The sequence below is a fragment of the Siniperca chuatsi genome, linkage group LG18 (genome assembly GCF_020085105.1).
Source record: "Siniperca chuatsi isolate FFG_IHB_CAS linkage group LG18, ASM2008510v1, whole genome shotgun sequence".
Lineage (NCBI taxonomy): Eukaryota > Metazoa > Chordata > Actinopteri > Centrarchiformes > Sinipercidae > Siniperca > Siniperca chuatsi.
In genome coordinates, this window is record NC_058059.1 from 2,097,560 (window position 1) to 2,117,848 (window position 20,289).

The 20,289-nt window shown below is 40.1% G+C and overlaps 1 protein-coding gene and 1 long non-coding RNA gene across 2 annotated transcripts; one reads left to right on the top strand and one right to left on the bottom strand.

Annotated features, from left to right (window-relative positions):
• Nucleotides 1–2,228: 2,228 nt before the first annotated feature.
• Nucleotides 2,229–19,916, top strand: sept5b (septin 5b). Its single transcript, XM_044174665.1, has 12 exons — nt 2,229–2,529; nt 2,707–2,717; nt 6,782–6,872; nt 8,027–8,113; nt 8,203–8,326; nt 11,605–11,739; nt 11,821–11,938; nt 13,014–13,115; nt 14,191–14,287; nt 14,411–14,546; nt 16,320–16,422; nt 16,585–19,916. Exons 1-12 carry the CDS (start codon nt 2,487–2,489, stop codon nt 16,645–16,647), a joined length of 1,110 nt encoding a protein of 369 aa, XP_044030600.1. The 5' UTR covers nt 2,229–2,486; the 3' UTR covers nt 16,648–19,916.
• Nucleotides 16,224–16,656, bottom strand: LOC122865797. The gene is made up of 2 exons (XR_006375544.1): nt 16,519–16,656; nt 16,224–16,378 (listed from the first exon to the last, which is right to left on the bottom strand). It is a non-coding gene; the product is annotated as an uncharacterized LOC122865797 (long non-coding RNA).
• Nucleotides 19,917–20,289: the final 373 nt, after the last annotated feature.

Sequence of the window (20,289 nt, forward strand, 5' to 3'; positions counted from 1 at the left end):
TTTCTATTTAAAGTCAGCCACCATAAGCCAAGTAAGGCCGCAGCAGCAAAACCCCTGAGTGTATTCATATAAGCAAAGGTGTGTTTTATTGCTATAACCCTATGCTATATTAAGAGTAACAGCAATAACCTTTGCAGAAGTGTTGCTACTGCGTGCACAAGTGTTAAAAGTAGATGGTAATGGTGGCAACACATCCTCCCCTTGCAGTTGTCTGTTGGTGGCAGTGAGAAAGTATAATCACTCTTAACCCTGAAACATTTTCTTCTCGCTCTGAGCTAAAAGACACGTCAGCCCAGAAACAACCTGAAGATAAGTAAGGTGAGTAAGTGCTTACTATATGAACTGTGTGGAGTCTAATGTGGAAAATGTTGCCTTAACTGAGTTCATAGTCTACATATTTACTTACTTATATCTTTACGAGATGATTCAAAAGACTTTTTCAGTTTTAATTCAGACGCGTTTCAGGCTCGGGTCATTGGCCCCCTCATTCCTAACGCGAACCCTTTATTCTTGCACCTCTGATTGTTGTGACGCCTTGTTTACTTCATCATCACATCGCACCAACATTGGCTTAATTTCACTGGCGTCCTGTCTCTTTTTATATAAAACACTTTAAAAGAGTATAACTGAACTTCTAACCCCTTAATGTCCTATGAGGCCGCTCAGATCTGCCATTTGGGTCTTTTAACTGTTCCAGAGTCCACGTTAGTCCAAGTTAGAGTGACTGAACTTTTACTGTCTCGGCTCCTCGGCTCCTGCACAGCCTCCAGCTCGCTGTAGCATCAGGTCGGCTAACGCTGTCTTTGAATCCCACTTTAAATAAAGTATTTCTGATTAAAGCCCACTTTTACAGAACGGCTTTTCTTAACTTTTCTATCTTTAACTGAGAGACGGCCTTTACATTCTGTATTTATGTTTGTTTTATTTCTTTTATTGTGAATTTTACTTTGTTTATATATATTTTTTACGCTACTGAATAATTGCCAGAGGTGGAAAGTAACTAAGTACATTTACTCAAGTACTGTACTTAAGTCAAATTTTGAGGTACTTGTACTTTATTTAAGTATTTCCATTTTATGCGACTTTAGACTCCTACTACATTTTGGAAACCAATATTGTACTTTTTACTCCACTACATTGATTTGACAGTAACATGAGTCACTTTACAGATTCAGATCGTTAATACAAAATATAAAGCTAATTAAATTATGATGCATTATTACGGATTAAGCTACCCAGCAGTATGTAAAGTATTTGAAATTAGCTCCTCCTTTACCAGCTGCAACATTCGTGATGCTTACACGTGAATGCATCAATAAGTATAATCCAGTAATAAGAAATAATTGTACTTTTTGGACTTTATGTATATTTTGATGCTAATACTTTTGTACTTTTCCTGAATGCAGGACTTTTACTTGGAACAGAGTATTTCTACACTGTGGTGTTGCTTGTGGCCTACTTTGATAATTACAGCTTTTTATGCGGCCGTCTTAAAGGCCCCCTCCTTTCGAAAATACGTTTTTCTTCTTGTTCCCACAGTTGGATGTCTGAGCTTCACTGTGCAGAATGACGTCTGTGCAGAGTCTGACACTAGACGGCTGTTTTCACTTTCACCTGCTGAAAGTGGAAAGTTTCTCTGCGCTCAGTGAAAGTCTGATTTTTAAGGGGTGGAGCCTACGAGCAGGATTTGTGACACCACAAAGCCAATCGCCAATTTGCAACTTAAACAAGTGTGATGTAGAAACTTGAAGCCGCCAGTGTACAAACGCCGAGAACGGACTTTACGGTGAAGTAGGAGACGTCTTGTGTCCAGCAGGAAACCTGCATAGAAATTTGCATATTCATAGATTCCTTTCATTTAAAATGAGCCAGAACGAGTTGATGCCTTTTTAAGGATTTTAATGTGGAAACTGTACTTTTTTTTGCAGGAAAAACATTATTTTTCCAAGCAGACTATTAGATGTAGATATGTTTTAATAAATGCTCTTTCTGTCCTGTCTTTGGCCTCCTAACTCTGCAAAGCACCTTTTTGCTTCTTGCTTGAAAAGTGGTCTATAAAGAAGCTATTATTATTATTATTATTATTATTATTATTATTATTATCATCAGATGAAATACAAAATAAATGTAAAACTTGCAGCACAGAATACAATATGTAAACGTGATGTTCTTGTGTAAGAACAGAGCTATACTGCCACCGCCTGGCGGTTCACTTGCACTGCAAACAGTCCTTCACAATAAATCAGCCCACAGTCAGTAGACCAGTCTGCATGCATGAGGACTCAGAGTCTGGCGTACGACAGAATAACAGATATGCTGGTTTTTGTGTGTGATTTAGATTCTTTCCCGCACGTGTAAACGCTGTTGTTGGATTCTTCTTCTTGCTGCGGCGGTGAGACATTGTACAGCCTTAAAGGGACCAGCAGCGGCTCCAGACCCGCCCCTTTAATTCAGTTTGGACGCATTTAGCACCAACTGTGCGCAAGATGACCGCCAACAGCAGGTACAAGAGCCGCGCGCCCCGGTCAGGTAAGCCCCCTGCAGGTGATTAATGACCTGCCGCGCGCCACAGCTGGTTGGTTAATTAAGCATCGATTAATGAGTGTGCACAAATCCACATGATGTTTTTATTTCTGCTCCTGGATGTGGCTGTCATCTGCTCCCCAACCGGACTGATGTCTCCTGGAATTTGGCTTCATGACCCAGATGATGGAGAGGTAAGAGATACGCAGCAGACCAAGGTGTGTGTGTGTGTGTGTGTGTGTGTGTGTGTGAGTGTGAGGATGACTCTCACAAAATAAAAGCCTCCTCCTGATGTGTCGCACCTGCAGGAACCAGTAATATCCCTTTGTTTTGGTGGCACTGCTGCTGGTGACCCTGGTCGGTCTTTGTCTTTGCTGTCACATCAGTGCATGCGCACTGACACATCTCACCGTGTCGGTTCATTTCAGTTTATTCAGCTTTTATGGCTTCTGCTAAATAATGCCAGAAGTTGACCATCCATGCAGAAAACTCATCCTCGCGCTCACTTACCCATTTCCTTTAGTCTGTAACATCTGTACACATCTGTAATCACGATCCAAGAGCTCAAACGACTAGTCGAGTAATGATCAGTCAATCGACGGAACATTAACGTGCAGTTAGTTTCATAAATGACTCATCGTTTCAGTTATTTTTCAAGCAAAAATGACAAAACATTCAGTGAGTCCGGCTGCTTCAATGTTAAATGTGAAACGTCTGCTTTTTATTCGTCATATATGATAGTAAACTGAATATCTTTGGTTGGACAAAACAAGACATTTGAGAACATCAGTTATAATCACTATTTACTGATATTTTATAGACTAAATGGCTTATAGATAATACATCCAAAACTTTATTTGAAATGCTAGAGGAGATTAAGTATTTGGGGAATATTTGCAATTTTTCCATTTGATAGTGTGGAGCAGCCTTAAGAAAGAGTGTTTTGTTTGAATATTTCACTCAGTGGAAACATCATATAGCTTCCATGGAAAGCTGGAACAAGATGATATAGAATATACTGTATTAGGGCTGCAACTAATGATTGTGTTCACCATTGATTAATCTGATTATTTTCTCCATAAATCGTTTAGTCTGAATGTCAGAAAGTAGTGAAAAATGCCTGTAAAACTTTCTAAACCCGAAGGTGATGTCTTCAAATGTCCGACCAACAGTCCAAAACTGGACAATATTCAGTTTTCAAATATATCAAACATAAATGCAGCAGATCCTCATATTGCAGAAGCTAGAACCAGAGAATATTTGCTGTTTTTGCTGAAAAAATGATTAAAAAGGTTAAGCAATTAACAAAATAGTTGCAGATTAAGTTTCTGTCAATCAACTAATGGATTCAGCTTTAATGTAATGCTGAGAGACAGTATGGAATAAGAGCATTTTTCCAACCTTAAAGAGACAGTTCACCCCAGAATCAAACATATATATATATATATATATATTTTCCTCTTACCTGTAGTGTTATTTATCCATCTAGATTATTTTGGTCAAAAAATACATTTGAAAATCTCAACAGCAACGTCTCTTTCCAGGAACTATTTTCTTTCTACCGAAAGTTCCTACATGAAACTGCTCACAGCAAATCTGTGGATTATCTTGAGTATCCGGGTCATGATTTCTGGAAAGAGACGTAACTGTTGAGTTTTTCAAATGTATTTTTTGGCGCTTTGAGCACCACGAGCCGAGCGCCATACAGTCCCGTTACATTCAGATAATGCAGACTTCTCTACTGCCGATATCTAACTCACACCATAACAATCCAGATGGATAAACAGCTCTGCAGGTGAGAGGGAAAATATGTAGTTTTGATTTTGGGGCTGTCTGTCCCTTTAAGGTCAGAAAAAAGGGTAAAACTGTATGTTTAGGGGGTATCATGTATTGAAAATTGAATGTACATCATCAATTAACACACCCAGAGTGGAAAATATGTCCCTGTGAACCCTGTTGTCCAAAAGCAAGTTGGAAATGAACTTAAAATCAGGAATTTCACTAATCTTTCACTAATTTCACGAGTGAAAAATCAGGGATACTAGAAAGGACAGATACTCTCGTATGTCTTACATACAGCATCTCCTCACCGCCTTCACTGTGAGCATCTTTATTTTGAGATATGTATCCCCAAAATCCCACGAGCAGTTTCATAATGCTTGCCTTCATCCTGCTTCACAGTTCTGTCTTTTCATGTCGTCTTGGACGGCAGCGCTGAGGCTGAGTCAGAGCAGCGGACACAGACGCAGCGAGGTGTTACCCGGCAGTCTGGATGTGTGTATTTTTGTGATATGTGTGTGGGAGTGACTTGCAATCGCATCCACAGACAAAATGTCAATATGGAAGCAATACCGAAACCAAAGAGAAAAACACTCCACACCTCCATGCACACAGCTCCTTAGTCACTCCCTAAGTAGTCAAGCTAATGCACTCTACATTAGATTTGGTATTAAAAGCTTGCTGTATGCTTAAGTGGAAATGTTTGGGAAAATCTAATGCACGATGGGAGGAGCTGTACTTTTATTCGATCATCACACGCCATCTGCCTCCTTCAAGCCTCTGTTTTGTCCAATCCCTCTTGTTGTTTGAAGCTTTTCTTCCTCCTCTTTCCATGTACTCAGATGCACATCTTCACATCGTTCGCTGCACACACACCCCACCCCCTCCTCTTGTCATAGTGCCATACTGTATTATGAATACTTGGAGAACCTGCTCTCAGGCTCTCCGCCACCCTCTAGTCTCCGCCACCTCAATAAAACATAAAGGGAATCATGGGGATGTCCTACTAACACAACTAGGCCTACTGTACCACGCAGCAGCACAGAGCTGTGAGGGAAGACCAGAAGTGGGTCGGCCAGTCACTAAATAATTGGTAAAAATGTATTATAACCTGTATCTGACTTTATATGTTTTAATACAGTATATATAAAAAATATTATGCCATAGGAATGTGTAATTTCCATGAAAACAGATTTTTAAATTTGCAGTAACTACAAAACAGACCTAAAAACCAAAAACGCAGTATCTTCACTGCATTCTGACTGTGTAATACTGCACTCTGACTGCGTATTACAGCATTCTCGCTGTGTATTACTGCACTCTGGCTGTGTATTACTGCACTCTGACTGTGTATTACAGCATTCTCGCTGTGTATTACTGCACTCTGACTGTGTATTACAGCACTCTGGCTGTGTATTACTGCACTCTGACTGTGTATTACAGCACTCTGACTGTGTATTACAGCATTCTCGCTGTGTATCACTGCACTCTGGCTGTGTATTACTGCACTCTGGCTGTGTATTACTGCACTCTGACTGTGTATTACTGCACTCTGACTGTGTATTACAGCATTCTCGCTGTGTATCACTGCACTCTGGCTGTGTATTACTGCACTCTGGCTGTGTATTACTGCACTCTGACTGTGTATTACTGCACTCTGACTGTGTATTACAGCATTCTCGCTGTGTATCACTGCACTCTGGCTGTGTATTACTGCACTCTGACTGTGTATTACTGCACTCTGGCTGTGTATTACTGCACTCTCTGCCATAGAAAGACAGCTAACCAGATAGCTAAAGTAAGAGGGCTATATCAAGTGAAAGCTAGCTTGTGAGATAGCTGCGGCTAGCTAAAACTAAAGCTAAGTTTAGTTATTGATTTTCTCCTCGTTATCTCTAAATGAAAAATATCTATTTGATTAACTGACATTTTGGTTATACAGTTTGTTATTCCACATAATTAAATAAGGCAAATCAATTCATGATGGAAAAAACAAAGAGCTCAACTCCTGCTAAAGGTAGCTAGCTTAGCATAAAGGTAGCTAGCTTAGCAGATCTCAGTAGCTGCCGTCTAATTTTTTGATTAGTGAATTTCATGTGATTTGGTGGTTAAGCTAACTTTAAATCACATACTTAAATGTATTAAATTGTAAATGAATGTATTACATTGATTCCAATAAATATTAATAATAAGATTAAACTCAGAAACTCTTGATTCCTATAAGCTACGGACTGTAAATAAATTGCTTAAACAAAGTAGTTCAAATGGATCAGAAAGCTGAGATAACACATTTGGGTTAACCACATCAAGCTTAACCTTTCTATCTGTTTTATAGTTTGCCGTCCAGCCTGAAAACGTTCAACCCTTTTTTCTCAACTTCACTGCTTCTGTAGTTACTGTGCCTTTGTAGGGCAGCATGGCTTCACCGTCCTACAGGACTGATTTAATTTATTTTGTGTCTGTGTGTTATTGTTTCTAGGAAAAAGACTATGTTGGTTTTGCGACGCTGCCCAACCAGGTGCACAGGAAGTCGGTCAAAAAAGGATTTGACTTCACCCTCATGGTGGCAGGTGAGAGATGTTGCCACCTCTTCTGGGTTTTTACTGAACGTTTGTCCAGTGTGTCACTAACTTGTTGCTGTTGCTATGCCTGTCAGTTTTTCTAGTCTAGCACGGCACATATGCAGTCGTCAGTGATAACGTGGCAGATTTACCTTCGAAATTCTTAGTAATTTTTGAAACAATGTGTCTTAAAATTCCCACAGATTTAGACAAAAGCAGTTTCTTATGTTGTCGGCTGAAACTGTCACCGGCAGACACTAGCTAACAAAAGGTGATGCTAACGCTAAAACTCCATGATTGAAAAACATACTTGGACAAGCAACACAGAGGTTAGACTTATGCTTTAATGTTCTTATTTTCAAAATGTATGTTTCATTTTTACATGAGAAAAGAATTTGAGGAATAAGCGATGAGTTTGACAGACTTAAGGCTATCTAATGCAAGTTTGGCTGGAGTTATTGGAGTGTAAACTTCCCCAATCCAGTAAAGAGCAGAACAGAGCCGCTAACGTTAGCTTAAACTCTGATATAGCGTTAGTGGTGCACACAAGGTGGATGTTCCAGTCCTGAAAAAGGATTTTTTAACATAACCTGTAACTCCACATAATACTGCAGTTAGCTAACGACATGCCCCTTGCGTTAGAGTGGAAATAACGCTAAGTTACTACTTTAGGTAGTCAGCTAGAGACATGCTAACATTAGCAGCTGGCTTTAGAGCAGATGAACACACTCCATTCTCCAAACTGTGAATCGATCTTAATAGGGCCCCATGCACACCACTTCAGCATGGGGATCAAATCCAAAGCTGTCTTCACACAAAAAGACTCAAACCCAAGCAGCATACGCCTCCGCACCATCTCACTTTTCACAAGTTTCATCACGTGCCCTGTGAAAATGTCTGGCTCTGTTAAAATATGAATGTTAATCTTGAGGAACAAGTTAAGTCACGAAAGCCTCTCCTCCCAAAAAAAAAAAAAAAAGATCTGGATTTAATCACAAATGTTTTCAAGCCCAAGCTGAGGTAACCCTGATGACATCACTGTGACATCATCAGGGTTTGTTTTTTTTCTGATAAAGCTCCTTCAGAGCCTCAGGCGACATTGTGCAGCCGTTTCCACAGTGTGTGTGTGTGTGTGTGTGTGTGTGTGTGTGTGTGTGTTACAGGTGAGTCTGGCCTGGGTAAATCCACTCTGGTGAACAGCCTGTTCCTCACTGATCTGCATAAAGACAGGAAACTGCTCAATGCAGAGGGTGAGTCAACGACCAATCAGACGTCTCCATACCCGCGTAATCTCTGATCACAGTTCAGACAGACTGAAATATCTATACATCCGTTATAGAGCGAATCAATCAGACGGTGGAGATCACAAAGCACACGGTGGACATCGAGGAGAAGGGGGTGAAGCTGAAACTGACCATCGTGGACACCCCGGGCTTTGGAGATGCTGTCAACAACACTGAGTGGTGAGTGTTCACTTTGCACACTGAGACCTGGCCAATAAAAGCAGCTTTGGAAGCTTGGATGGTAAATCACATTAGATGGAGGGAGCTTTCTATGGCTTTACGTTGCCGTAAGTGAAGTTGTTCCCCAGCATACCACTTATCTGACCTTTCCTTTTCAGCTCTGTCTCTCTTTCACCCACGTGTAAATAAAAGCTCTGCAGTTCTTCTGTTCAACATGAAAATGAAAGAAACTGCTGCTTTGCTGCTACAAACTGGTCTGCCATGTTCATACTTGCCAACACTGTACAACATGAAAGCACCTTTGACTACAGTAAACAACACTATTCATTATATCTCTATTCATTATAAAGCTGGCAATATTCTATATTTTCCTTATTGTCAGCTAATCCCATAAAAAGACCCAAACCAACACCATGCCAGTCCATCTCTCAACACTGTCTCACTTCCTGTCTGTGGCCCTCTGCTCCGAGCCCATTGGTTCCTGCTGAAGACGTAAATCTTTAAAAACACCTCAAAAATATATGTTTAAAAAAAAAGGCTAAAAGAAGCTGCTCACTGTAGTTTTTATCAAACAAACAGGAGGAAATAGTGCATTTGTTGACTATTTTCAGCGGCCGATTAATCCACATTTGGTGCTAGTGAGTATTTGGGGTCGATTCCCTAACTTTAACCAAGTGTTTGTTATTGTAACCATGATGATGAAGGTCCCCTAACCCTAAAGGTCCAGTGTGGAGGATTTAGTGGCATCTAGCGGTGAAATTGCAGTTTGCAACCATTTGAATACCGCTCGCCTCACCCTCCCCTTCCAAGCGCGTAGGATAAACTACGGTGGCGAACGGCCCAATCTAGAGCCAGTGTTTGGTTTGTCCGTTCTGGGCTACTGTAGAAACATGGCGGTGCAACATGGCGGCCTCCGTGGAAGGGGACCTGCTCCCTCTGTAGATATAAACAGCTTATTTTAAGGTGACGAAAACACAAGGATTCTTATTTTCAGGTCTGATTATACACGAATGAAAACATACTTATAAATATTATATTCCATTTCTGCCAGTAGCTCCTCGTAAATGTTGCACACTGGACCTTTAAAGTAGTCATTTTGACCCAAACCACGATGTTTCCCTAATCCTAACCAAACCTTGACCAAAGTGTTGTCGCATCATAAAACAGATTTATCTTTCAACAGCCTTCGAAGTCACAGACAAATGATGTCGTCCTGCTGATATATCGTTAGACAAACGATGTATTTTATCGTTTTATTTATTTTTTGTGGTAAAAGACGCCTCTTTTTCATCCCGTTTCAACCTGGTTGCCAGTTTGATTTCCCCACGCAGGTCCCTATGGACCTAAATTTTAATTGCAGATGAGCCTCTGCAGCTTCAGCCCAACTCAGGATTTTAGATCTCTTCTTAAAACTATCATTTCTGACCATACTGTGATGCTAAATGCGTGGTGTGCTTTTTGTTTGGTCTGCCTTGACTGTTCGGTCTGTTGTTTCCTTTTGGATAGAGCCACAGTATTGATTTGATTTCATTAGGACATTAATTATATTTCGCACTGTCTCACTGCCCCTGTGTTGTTTCTCCTGTTTGTGAAGCAGTTTGAGACTTACTTTTTAAAAGTGCTACATAATTCTTTCCCCTGCTGTTGTCGTTATGTAGTATTTAACGTTAACTGAGGAAAAGGATTTTCTGACGTAGGTTTCTGCAGTATATTTAAATGAATAAGAGGGATTGCAGGGGTTTTCATTAGAAAATAAGCTGATGTCATGTACATGATTTCAGCCTGGGTAAGCATGTACCTTCTGCCTGTATAATGAGAAATAATGATAAATAATGATGGCGAACAGCAGCTTCTACAGCACGTTAAGACAAGAGACAATCACCTGAAATGGAAGTGGTCAGTCACCAAACGTGTTGATAAAATGCTAAAAAATGTTTTACATGCTGCCTTGAGGGTGCTGTTAATTTGCAGACCCGTGTTGTTTTAATGGCGGCTGTTTCCAAAAGGAGAGTAAATATAATTTTGTGTCCTGCTGCGTAAAAACTGCACACTTCACCAGCTAGCGTTGAATTCAAGCGAGGATATGTAACTCTTGAACGAAGAAATAACTAAAAAGTTGAACTCATAACCGATAAAACTCACACTTGCTCAATTCCACACACTCAAGGGTTTTGCTGCTACAGTCTTACTTGGTCTGGTATGAGCAGTAACCAGTAACGTTAGTAAACTTTAGATGGACATTATTGTGTAAGTTGTGCGACTGTTACACCACGTTTTAGCATTTACAGTGATTTTGAGAAATAGCTTTGCTTTCTTGGTGAGAGTTAGATGCGAAGATTATTACCACTCTCATGTCTGTATGCTAACTATGGAGCACGCGCCGGGAGGTGGTTAGCCTAGCTTAGCATAAAGACTGGAAGCAGGGGAAAACAGCTAGCCTGGCTCTGTCCAAAGTTCAAACGTACACCTGCCGACACCTCCAAAGCTCACTTATTAACCCAGTGTATCTTCACTGTTTAATCCATAGCAGAAATCTAAAAACTTTCAGGGAGTTATTTGCTGTACGCTAACTATTTCCTTAAAGTATTTTTGGCGGCATTTTATTCAGTAGAAAGCTGTATGACAGGGAGAGAGAGATGGCTAGCTCCATAGTTAGTGTACAGATATGACAGTATTTACATTCTTTACTTAAGTAAAAGTAGTTAAATTGCAGTATTATAATACTTCATTACAAGTAAAAGTCCTGCGTTGAAAATGTCTCTTAAGTAAAAGTACTATTATAAAAATGTACTAACCCTAACCCTTTGATTGTTATACTGTTGTATATTATATTATTGGATTATTGTTACCGATGCAAGCGATGTCTTACTGTTGTAGTTGGTCGAGGTGGAGCTAATTTGAACTATTTTATATTCTGTTGGGTATTTTAATCGACAGTACATTTTATTTTATAAGATATTCATATGTTTTGAATGTAAAAATCTGTAAAATAACTAGTAACTTGAGCGGGCAGGTAAATATAGTGGAGGAGAAAGTACAATATTTCCCTATAATACGTAAATACTTAAGTAAAGTACAAGCACCTCAAATGGAAGTTGAGTTTAAATCAAATTTAGTTACTTTCCTCCACCGGTGTTAATCAATCTTTTCCTCTCACTCTCGGCAGAAAAGACAAGCAGCATACGTCCCAAAATGTCGAACTATTCCTTTAAAAGTTAGATATGATTGTAGTAAAACACATAAACACGTACAGGCTGTATGTTGTTTGTGTCTTGTAGCTGGACGGCAGTCGCAGACTACATCGATCAGCAGTTTGAACACTACTTCAGAGACGAGAGCGGACTCAACAGGAAGAACATCCAGGACAACAGAGTGCACTGCTGCCTCTACTTCATACCTCCGTTTGGACACGGGTAATACACACATATGCACACATAATATTTTTGTACATGCATGTGTTAAAAATGCTCAGTAAAGTTCATGCCGTCCTGCAGGCTTCGTCCCGTTGATATAGAGTTCATGAAGGCCCTGCAGGATAAAGTCAATGTGGTTCCTCTCATCGCTAAGGCCGACTGCCTCACTCCCACTGAGATAAAGAAACTCAAAGAGAGGGTAAGACCACAAAATATAGGAAATATAATGATATGCATGTAGATTACATAGAAAATCCAGGACCACCAGATTAGACCGCTCTGCCTGAAGTATGGGATATGAGATATCGGCTGTATATGTACACAATAAAAGCAGAATTTATGCACTGACCTTTCTGTCTGCGCAGCATCTCTTTTTGCTGCTGGGCATTCAGTGTTTTAATTTATATTTCTGCACTGAATTAAACCCACAAAGACATCTGCATTTATTATTTATTTCCTTTTTTTAAATAGTTATCTGGATTTTCTTAAAGGAATAGTTCAACGTTATGGGTAAAACACTTATTCGCTTTCTTTCAGACAGTTAGGTGAGAATATCGATATCTCGTGTTTGTGTATGGAGCTGGAGTCAGGATGTGGTTAGCTTAGCATAAACACAGGCGACAGAGGGAAACAGCTAGCCTGACTCTGTCCAAACTTCAAAAATACACCTACTAATAAACACTTTGTTTAATCCATAAATGAACAGAACTATAAAGACATTTTGTCCATCATGAGTCTGACAGCGTTATAGGAGTGCAATGCTAAATCAGTGGAGTTCTCTTTTAACAATGGCTAAATGCCAATGAGCATTATGTTGAAATGAATTTTAAAAAGAGCAGTGTGTAGGATTTAATGGCATCTAGTGGTGAAACTGCAGATGTAGATAGTTGTGAATATAAGACCAGTTCAGCTCACGAGCTGAGCCGAAGATCTTATCGCGCTGAAACCAACAAATATATTGATATTCTGATTTGGTAAAAATCCATGACAGACTAGAAGGGGAAGCAAGTGAGTTAAGAAGTATGGAAGTAAGCGTTGAAGTTCAGCGTTAGATTTGGGTTCACTTTCAGCTAATTTTAGTGGTGGATGATTTGGACGTTTCTGCACAGAGGTTTTATCTGGACTGATTTGTAAAGCGTTTTTATAGGGCAGCGACTTCCTGCTACATTTTAGCCCTCAGTCGGAGGGTGTGTGTGTGTGTGTGTGTGTGTGTGTGTGTGTGTGTCTCTACATTTAACCGTCACATCTCATATATGTGTGTGTTGTCCGTCCAGCTGAGGGAAGAGATAGATAAGTATGGGATAAAGATCTATCAGTTCCCTGACTGTGACTCTGATGAGGACGAGGAGTTCAAGCGGCAAGATAAAGAGCTGAAGGTGAGTTCGATTCGGATCCGATGAGTCTAAATAACACGCTCCATTATTTTTGATCATCGTGTTAAAGGCACTTGGGTGTTTTGCAGTGGTGGAAAGTAACTAAGTACATTTACTCAAGTACTGTATTTAAGTGCAGTTTGGACTGATTTGTACTTTTTACTGCAATTTTCTGCTGCTTTATAACTCTACTGCATTACATGAAACATTATACTTTTTACTCCAGTATTTATCTGACAGCTATTTTTTAGTTACTTAACAGATTAAGATTTTATATACAAAATATAAAAGATAATGTGACCACTTGAAGTGGCAGAAGCTGTTTAAACTATTCATCTCCTATGTTTAGCTGTTTTAACCCTTTGGCCATTACTTACTTAACTATTCCAACTTCTCTGCTCGCTCGTTAACAGGTTTCCGCACACTCTGCGGAGATAACTGACTCAGGCTGATGAACAGCTTACTGGTTATTGTAAATTTACTAAAGATCACCATCACTGTTGTGGTGGTAGTCAAGCCGGGGAACCAAGTAGGCAGGAGTAGGACCCAAATGCAGACCATCAAGCAGAGTAGGTGCAGTATAAATCATTTAATTATGGAAAAAAGGCTTATACTGATTACAGGCAGGTAGTACAAAACAGGTAAGCAGTCCACCAAAGGCAAAAAGTCCAAAGGAGCAAATCGTAATCAGAGTCCACAACTTCCAGAAAAGGTACAAAGGAGAATATTACAAAATAAAACAGGAAATAACTATAACTATCATAACAATTCCCTAATTCTATTTGGCTGTTTATTTTTCTCTTCAACACAAATGTGGATATATTTTTTAATCAAATCACAGTTTGTGTTTTTAGTTGTTTAGTTGAGTTAATTAGGTGATCTTTCCAAGTACTTGGGGGTGTAAAGAGTACTTTTACTTATGATACTTTACATACATTTTGCTGACAATACTTTGCACTTTTTCTTAACTAACATTGCAGGAACTTTACTTGTAATGTAGTACTTTTACACAGTGGCATTGCTACTTTTACTTTAAGTAAAGGCTCTGAATGCTTCCTCTACCACTGATGTGATGCAGGAGAGCACTCCGTTCGCAGTGATCGGCAGCAACACTGTGGTAGAAGCCAGGGGTCAGAGAGTGAGAGGGAGGCTCTACCCGTGGGGCATTGTGGAGGGTAAGAAACGCTCTGTAGCTGTCTATCTCGACTCTCTGCAGCGATTTTGAGATTTCAGTTACCATGGCAATACTCATTTCCAGTACGCGGCCAGGCCTGATGTTAATCTTTTCCTGTACACAGTGGAGAACCCGTCCCACTGCGACTTTGTGAAGCTGAGGACCATGCTGATAAGAACCCACATGAACGACCTGAAGGACATCACCAGCGACTGTCACTATGAGAACTACAGAGCTCAGTGCATCCAGACCATGACCAGGTAGGTGTGCAAACAGGTACGTGTGTGAGCGGCAGGGTGACATTTATAGTTTACTGCGTGTTCATCAGAGTCAAAATGGACAAAGACTCAAGACAAATGCACATACAGTGAAACTAGAATATCAACTGTCATTGAATAAGTGCTTGAACAGCATTTCAAATCTATTGGATAATGGATCCAAGTGTATTACGCCATACACCAGTGGTAGGCAAAAGGCGGCCCGTGGGCCAAATCCGGCCCTCCAGTAAAAGTCTGCTGAAATAAGAAGTTTTAACTTTCTTGCTTTCACAAATCGTTACGTTCCCAATCCCAATAAATATGACATTTTAACAACTTGTACTGCCTACTCTCTAGTCTTGTAGTGAAACACAGAAAATACATCCATCGTTTTTACCCGAGAAATATAAACACACGCTGCTGTAACTATATGTGCACTCCATGAAAAAGCAGCTTCCAGATAGATGCCTAAATATTTACAGTATTTAAGTTTTTTCTTGCCGCTGTCGCCAAGTGCTTGCTCGTGGTGGGATTTGTTGGGCCTCTGTAAATAATATTATAAAGAGTTCGGTCTAGACCTGCTCTGTAGGAAAAGTGCAGTGATATAACTTCTGTTATGAATTGGCGCTGTATAAAGAAATAAATTGAATTGACAGTAACTGTAGGAGGAGATGAGTTCACTGGAAGATCAAAAAGTATTTCTTGTGTCTTCTTTGGATTAATAATAAGTTAATTCTTTTCACACTCCACTAATCTATCAGTACAATGATGAATGATGAATACTAGGATCCGCTTCAGTGCCTAACAAAGACAACAGTGCGGTATCATCTGAAAACATCAAAATAAATGTATTTGGAACATCAGTTTTACAATCGCCCGTATAAAGTGTGAAGAGTAGGGGTGAGCTCACGCAGCCCTGGTCTGAGTTAGTAACAATGGAAGCTGATTAACTTTAACTACCTGTACTCTGTAAGAAATGAATGATACCACTGACTCAGATGAGGATTTACCTCCATTTGAATCATCTCTGCCAATAAGAGCTCTGGCTGAACTGTGTTGAATGCAGATGTAACATCTAAGAAGACGGCCCTCGCTGTAGCTTTAGGCTTTAGTGTGTTACAACAGCATCTTCTGCGCTACAGTTCCACTTATGTGGAAAGTGTCCAGTAGTTTGCCACCTACAGACCTGGTGAGCTGCCGAACCACAATTCTTTCAAAGGTTTTCATTACAACAGGGTTTAAAGCTACGGGACGATAATCACCTGCTTCCATGCTTTCTTTAGAAGAAGTATTATATGTGAGGTCTTCCACATTTCATTCCCGTGGCCTTCCTCTGATCTAAGTGTTGAAAAGTGCCCCTCACCTGCTCAACAGAAACATCAATTCTATCTGACTGCACAGGTACAACTGAATTAAGAGTGTTAACAGCATGATCTGAATTATTCCCTTTATTAAGCCTGGAGAAAAAAGTGTTCAGTTCATTTGCAGACTCTGCCACTCATGACAGTCATCCCCTTCATAATGTCCCGTAAGTGTTTGGCATTGCTGCTTTTGGATGGCCTATATTCAACATATAAACTGGGATTGTGTTATTTTTCTACAAATGCCATTAGAATAACTCAAAAGATAATATACAGTATATTATAACCCCACAACAATTCTACACACGGAGGCTTTAAAGAGGTTGCTGCAAGTTTATTTCCATACTGCAGTGAAACAAATGAAAACCCAGTGGCTTGCAGTTATCCTCCTTCATGTTTATCTCTTATCTCACAGTAAGATGAATGCAGATAAGCGGGTGGAGAGCCCCCTCCCGATCCTGCCGCTGTCCACGCCTGACGGGGAGACGGAGAAACTCATCAAAATGAAAGATGACGAAGTGAGTGGAAAGAATCTGACTCCTTAATAAACCTGAAATACTGAATAATGCATCGCAGCAGGTATTACATAAGCATGTGTGATGTGAAATGCTGACCCATATGCGTTATTATGTAAGGCGTCTCTCATCCCCCTTTTCTTTGTCTTGTCCTGGTCTCTGCAGTTGAGGAGGATGCAGCAGATGCTTCAGAAGATGCAGCAGCAGATGCATGAGCAGGACCTGTGACCCCTGACCTCTTAAGTTACCTCTGTGACCCTCATACCTTTTTATTTAGGAGACAAACCAGAACAAAATCAAACACAGACTTCAGAAAAGGCCATCTCTTCAAGGGAAGAGAGGAAGAAATCTTTACATAATTACAGTCAACATTTCACCCAATTCTCAAAACAATGTTCACAAAGAAACAGTAGAGGAATGATAGCATGCTGGGAAACGTATTTTGACCTAATTTAAACTTAGTTTTTTTTAATGCAGTCATTAGCCAAGTGAGTCTAGTTAGGCAATAGCGAGTAGATTGCACTTTGGTACCTTTAGATCACACTAGATTTCCAAGTATGTTTTCTACTTGAAATACTAAATGAGACTAAAGCACCACACCCTCAATTCATTTGGTAGTTTATGCACTGATTGTGTGGGCACCTGCTGTGTGGAGCGATGCCTAAAGTGAAAAGTCGCTGATGGTTTGCAACTTTGGTTTTAGTGGCATACGCACATTCTGAATAATAATAACTGGTCGTAATAATAATACCTTTATTTTAGCCCTTTTCATAAACAAGTTACAAGATGCTTCGCGAAAGACAAAAACCAACAGGTAACGTGAAATGAAATACAAATGATTAAATAATTAAGATTAAGATGAGCTTGTGTTGTATTGTCACGTGCAGATTCTTAGTGGTACGCCACTTTAACCAGTGGTAAGTCGCTGCTGTTCGACCGGCATATGGCACGGCAGGGTATGTTTCAACGGCACATGCTTCTTCCCACCGGTGTGTTATAATTCTTACTGGCCGCTGCCGACTGCTGGTATGTCGCTGCTGTGTGCCGCATTAAAACGATACGTCACCGTTGTTCCAGTGGCAGACGCCACTTTTCACTGGCAGGTACAGTGTGAAACTGGTAGCGAATGCTGTAACATTATACTGAGAGATAATCACTCACTGTGGGCAGCTGTCACTGATGTGACGAGTGCTTTACTGGTACAGGGTAGCTAAGCTAATGAAGCTAGCTGTAGCTACTATGGCTAACGGCGAGCGTAGCGTCAGACAATGTTTGACCGTTAAAGGGGAACCCCAGCGATTTTACACATCAAAGAGTGTTTTCAAGTGTTGGGGAGTACTAATGCATATCTGAAAAAAGTATAAAGCTTTTGTGGCTCCAGAGGGAGCTACGCTAAATTTCAGAAATGTCCTCAGGTGATGTCACTTGAGTCAGCGTCGGTTGGGGCTGAAGACTACAAGTTTGAAAACTAGAGGCAGTCGTATCCAAGAGGATGTTTGTTTGCGTTCAGCTCGAGCTCAGCCTGCCGAACAGGACAGCGGTGAGCGGGAGGAAGGCGACGGGTTTACTGTCTTGGCTGTTTTATCAGAATCAGAATCAGAAATACTTTATTGATCCCCGAAGGGAAACTCTTTGTTACAGCAGCTCGCCTTTACGTCAGTGCACACAGGAGAAAGTACTAGCAAAAAAAATATAATACACTATAAAAAACAGGTCAGAAAATAAATTAAGTACCAGGTGGGTATAAGTATAAGATAAAATAAGTGTGAGGTACCAAGTGGGTTTACCGGTTGATGATGATAATACAGTATAATAATACAATATAATAAAATAAGTAATAAGCAGAGGTGCATGTACTGATTATTAAGATATTGCACAGCAGTGTCAATAAATAGGAACAACTAACATGGGAAAACTAAATATTGCACGGGAGTAATACACAGAATATTGCACAATTATTTCAAGTATTGCAGAGATGTTAATGATCAATGTCCAGTTTAGTGACTTCAGGTCATACAGACTGACACTTAGAGGGAGGAGTTAAAGAGTTTGATGACTTCCTGTGGCGCTCTGTGGTTAATGAGTACAACAGAGGAGAGCTTGCTGGGAGAAATAACATAATTATTGGTATTTCACTCTAAAAAGGGGGAACTGCCGTTAAGTGGTGGATTTTACAAGACGAAGTGAGCGTGCACGTTTGTGTTTATACTTGTACTGTGCTTGTTCTGCTAGGGAATAATGTATTTGTGTTTACATTTAGTTTGCCGATCACATGCCTGATTAGCCGCTACTAGCGTAACACACCCAAAACTTCGACCGAACTGTCAGTGGTCGAGTTGCATTGTGGGTAATGTAGGCACCAGGTTTTGACAAGGAAGAATTTGTGGAATAAAAAAAAAGTCACCTGTGGTTCTGCTGCAACCTTTTTGACCTTTTTGTTAAGTTAAATTGTCCATAATGTAAGCAGTAGTATATGAAACTGTAGGGATAAGCAGTGGGCCCCTACCCACGGTGCGATTTTGGGCCGTCCAAGATGAAAGTTCGCGAGAGAAACGTGATCAAATCTCTGGTCGTCATTCAGAAACGTTGGTTGCAAATCGCACTGTGAGCAGTGTCCACCAACGGCCGATTTAGAGCTTCTGTGACCAAAAGATCGGCGTCAAAATGCGTCGGCCGATGCGACCCACAGCTACAAACCAACCACTCAGAATGGACGTATGGCACGAGAGCGAGAGCGACGCACCATCAGCCTCGGCCTGGTGAGTTTTTACTCACCGCGGTAGACACATACATTCTTCAGACAATCTCATCCTCATAGGAAACCTTGCAGAAAGCATTGCATCAAAGAAATTCACGTAAAAACAATCCTACGTACGGTGCACTAATTCAGTTTTCAGAGCACATTTGTTTGGGTTTGTGCGTTTAATATATAATAATCAGTATTTCCACTATCCCATAGCTATTACGTATGTTACAGGTGTGATTTCAGTGACCATGTCAGGGGGATTTGGCAATGTGCACAAGCCTCCTGATGCAGATACTAGTTCAGTATTTAACACCGTCCAGCCCCACATACTTGAAGTAAGATCCCAACAATCAAAAGCAGTGTTACGGAGTGCTTTACAGTAACATAAGGACAGGTAACAGAGGGTTAAAAAACTAAATAAAACCTTTCTTTTCATCTAAAAGTGTCTGTCTTCATATGTCTATAATGTGCATTGACTTTCTGTTTAATGTTATTTTTTAAATGACAAAACTGTCATGAATTAAGATATTTAAACTAATTTTTTTGTACGTACAAATCCTTCCTTTAATACAAATTTCGTCAAAGGGACTCGAGGGTTGCAGTTGAAGGCCAGACGACTTAAATCAGCAGATAACTTTTGTTAATAGTGAACTTTGTTTTAAGAAAAATAAGTATGTAGAAGAGTGGAGGCTCAGCATTCCTCCCTACAATGTAAGATCAATTCTGTTAATAAACTACTGACAAAGCTGCATTCATTATTGTTGGTTTTTTTTGTCACTTGGGGGCAGCAGAATGAGATGTAAACACAATATTGACATATTATCACGTTAGCAATATACATCAGATGGGTAAATATGGGTACTTCGTAAGATGTCATGGCCACGCCCCTTTTTGGGGGACAGAAAACCGAAGATCCTGTAGATGTCAATGCAATTTGACGTGCGTTCGTGTTGTTCGTAAGCATGCGTGCATTCATTTTTAGTTAACCACACCTTTGTTTCATAGCCATGTCTAATAATTATTTTGCGACCTGAACGTTTCAGTCATCCTTCCATTATAAGACATTATGTAAATATTTACATTTTAATCCAATCAGAGAGTACAGGTACGTTGTAGGGATGCTA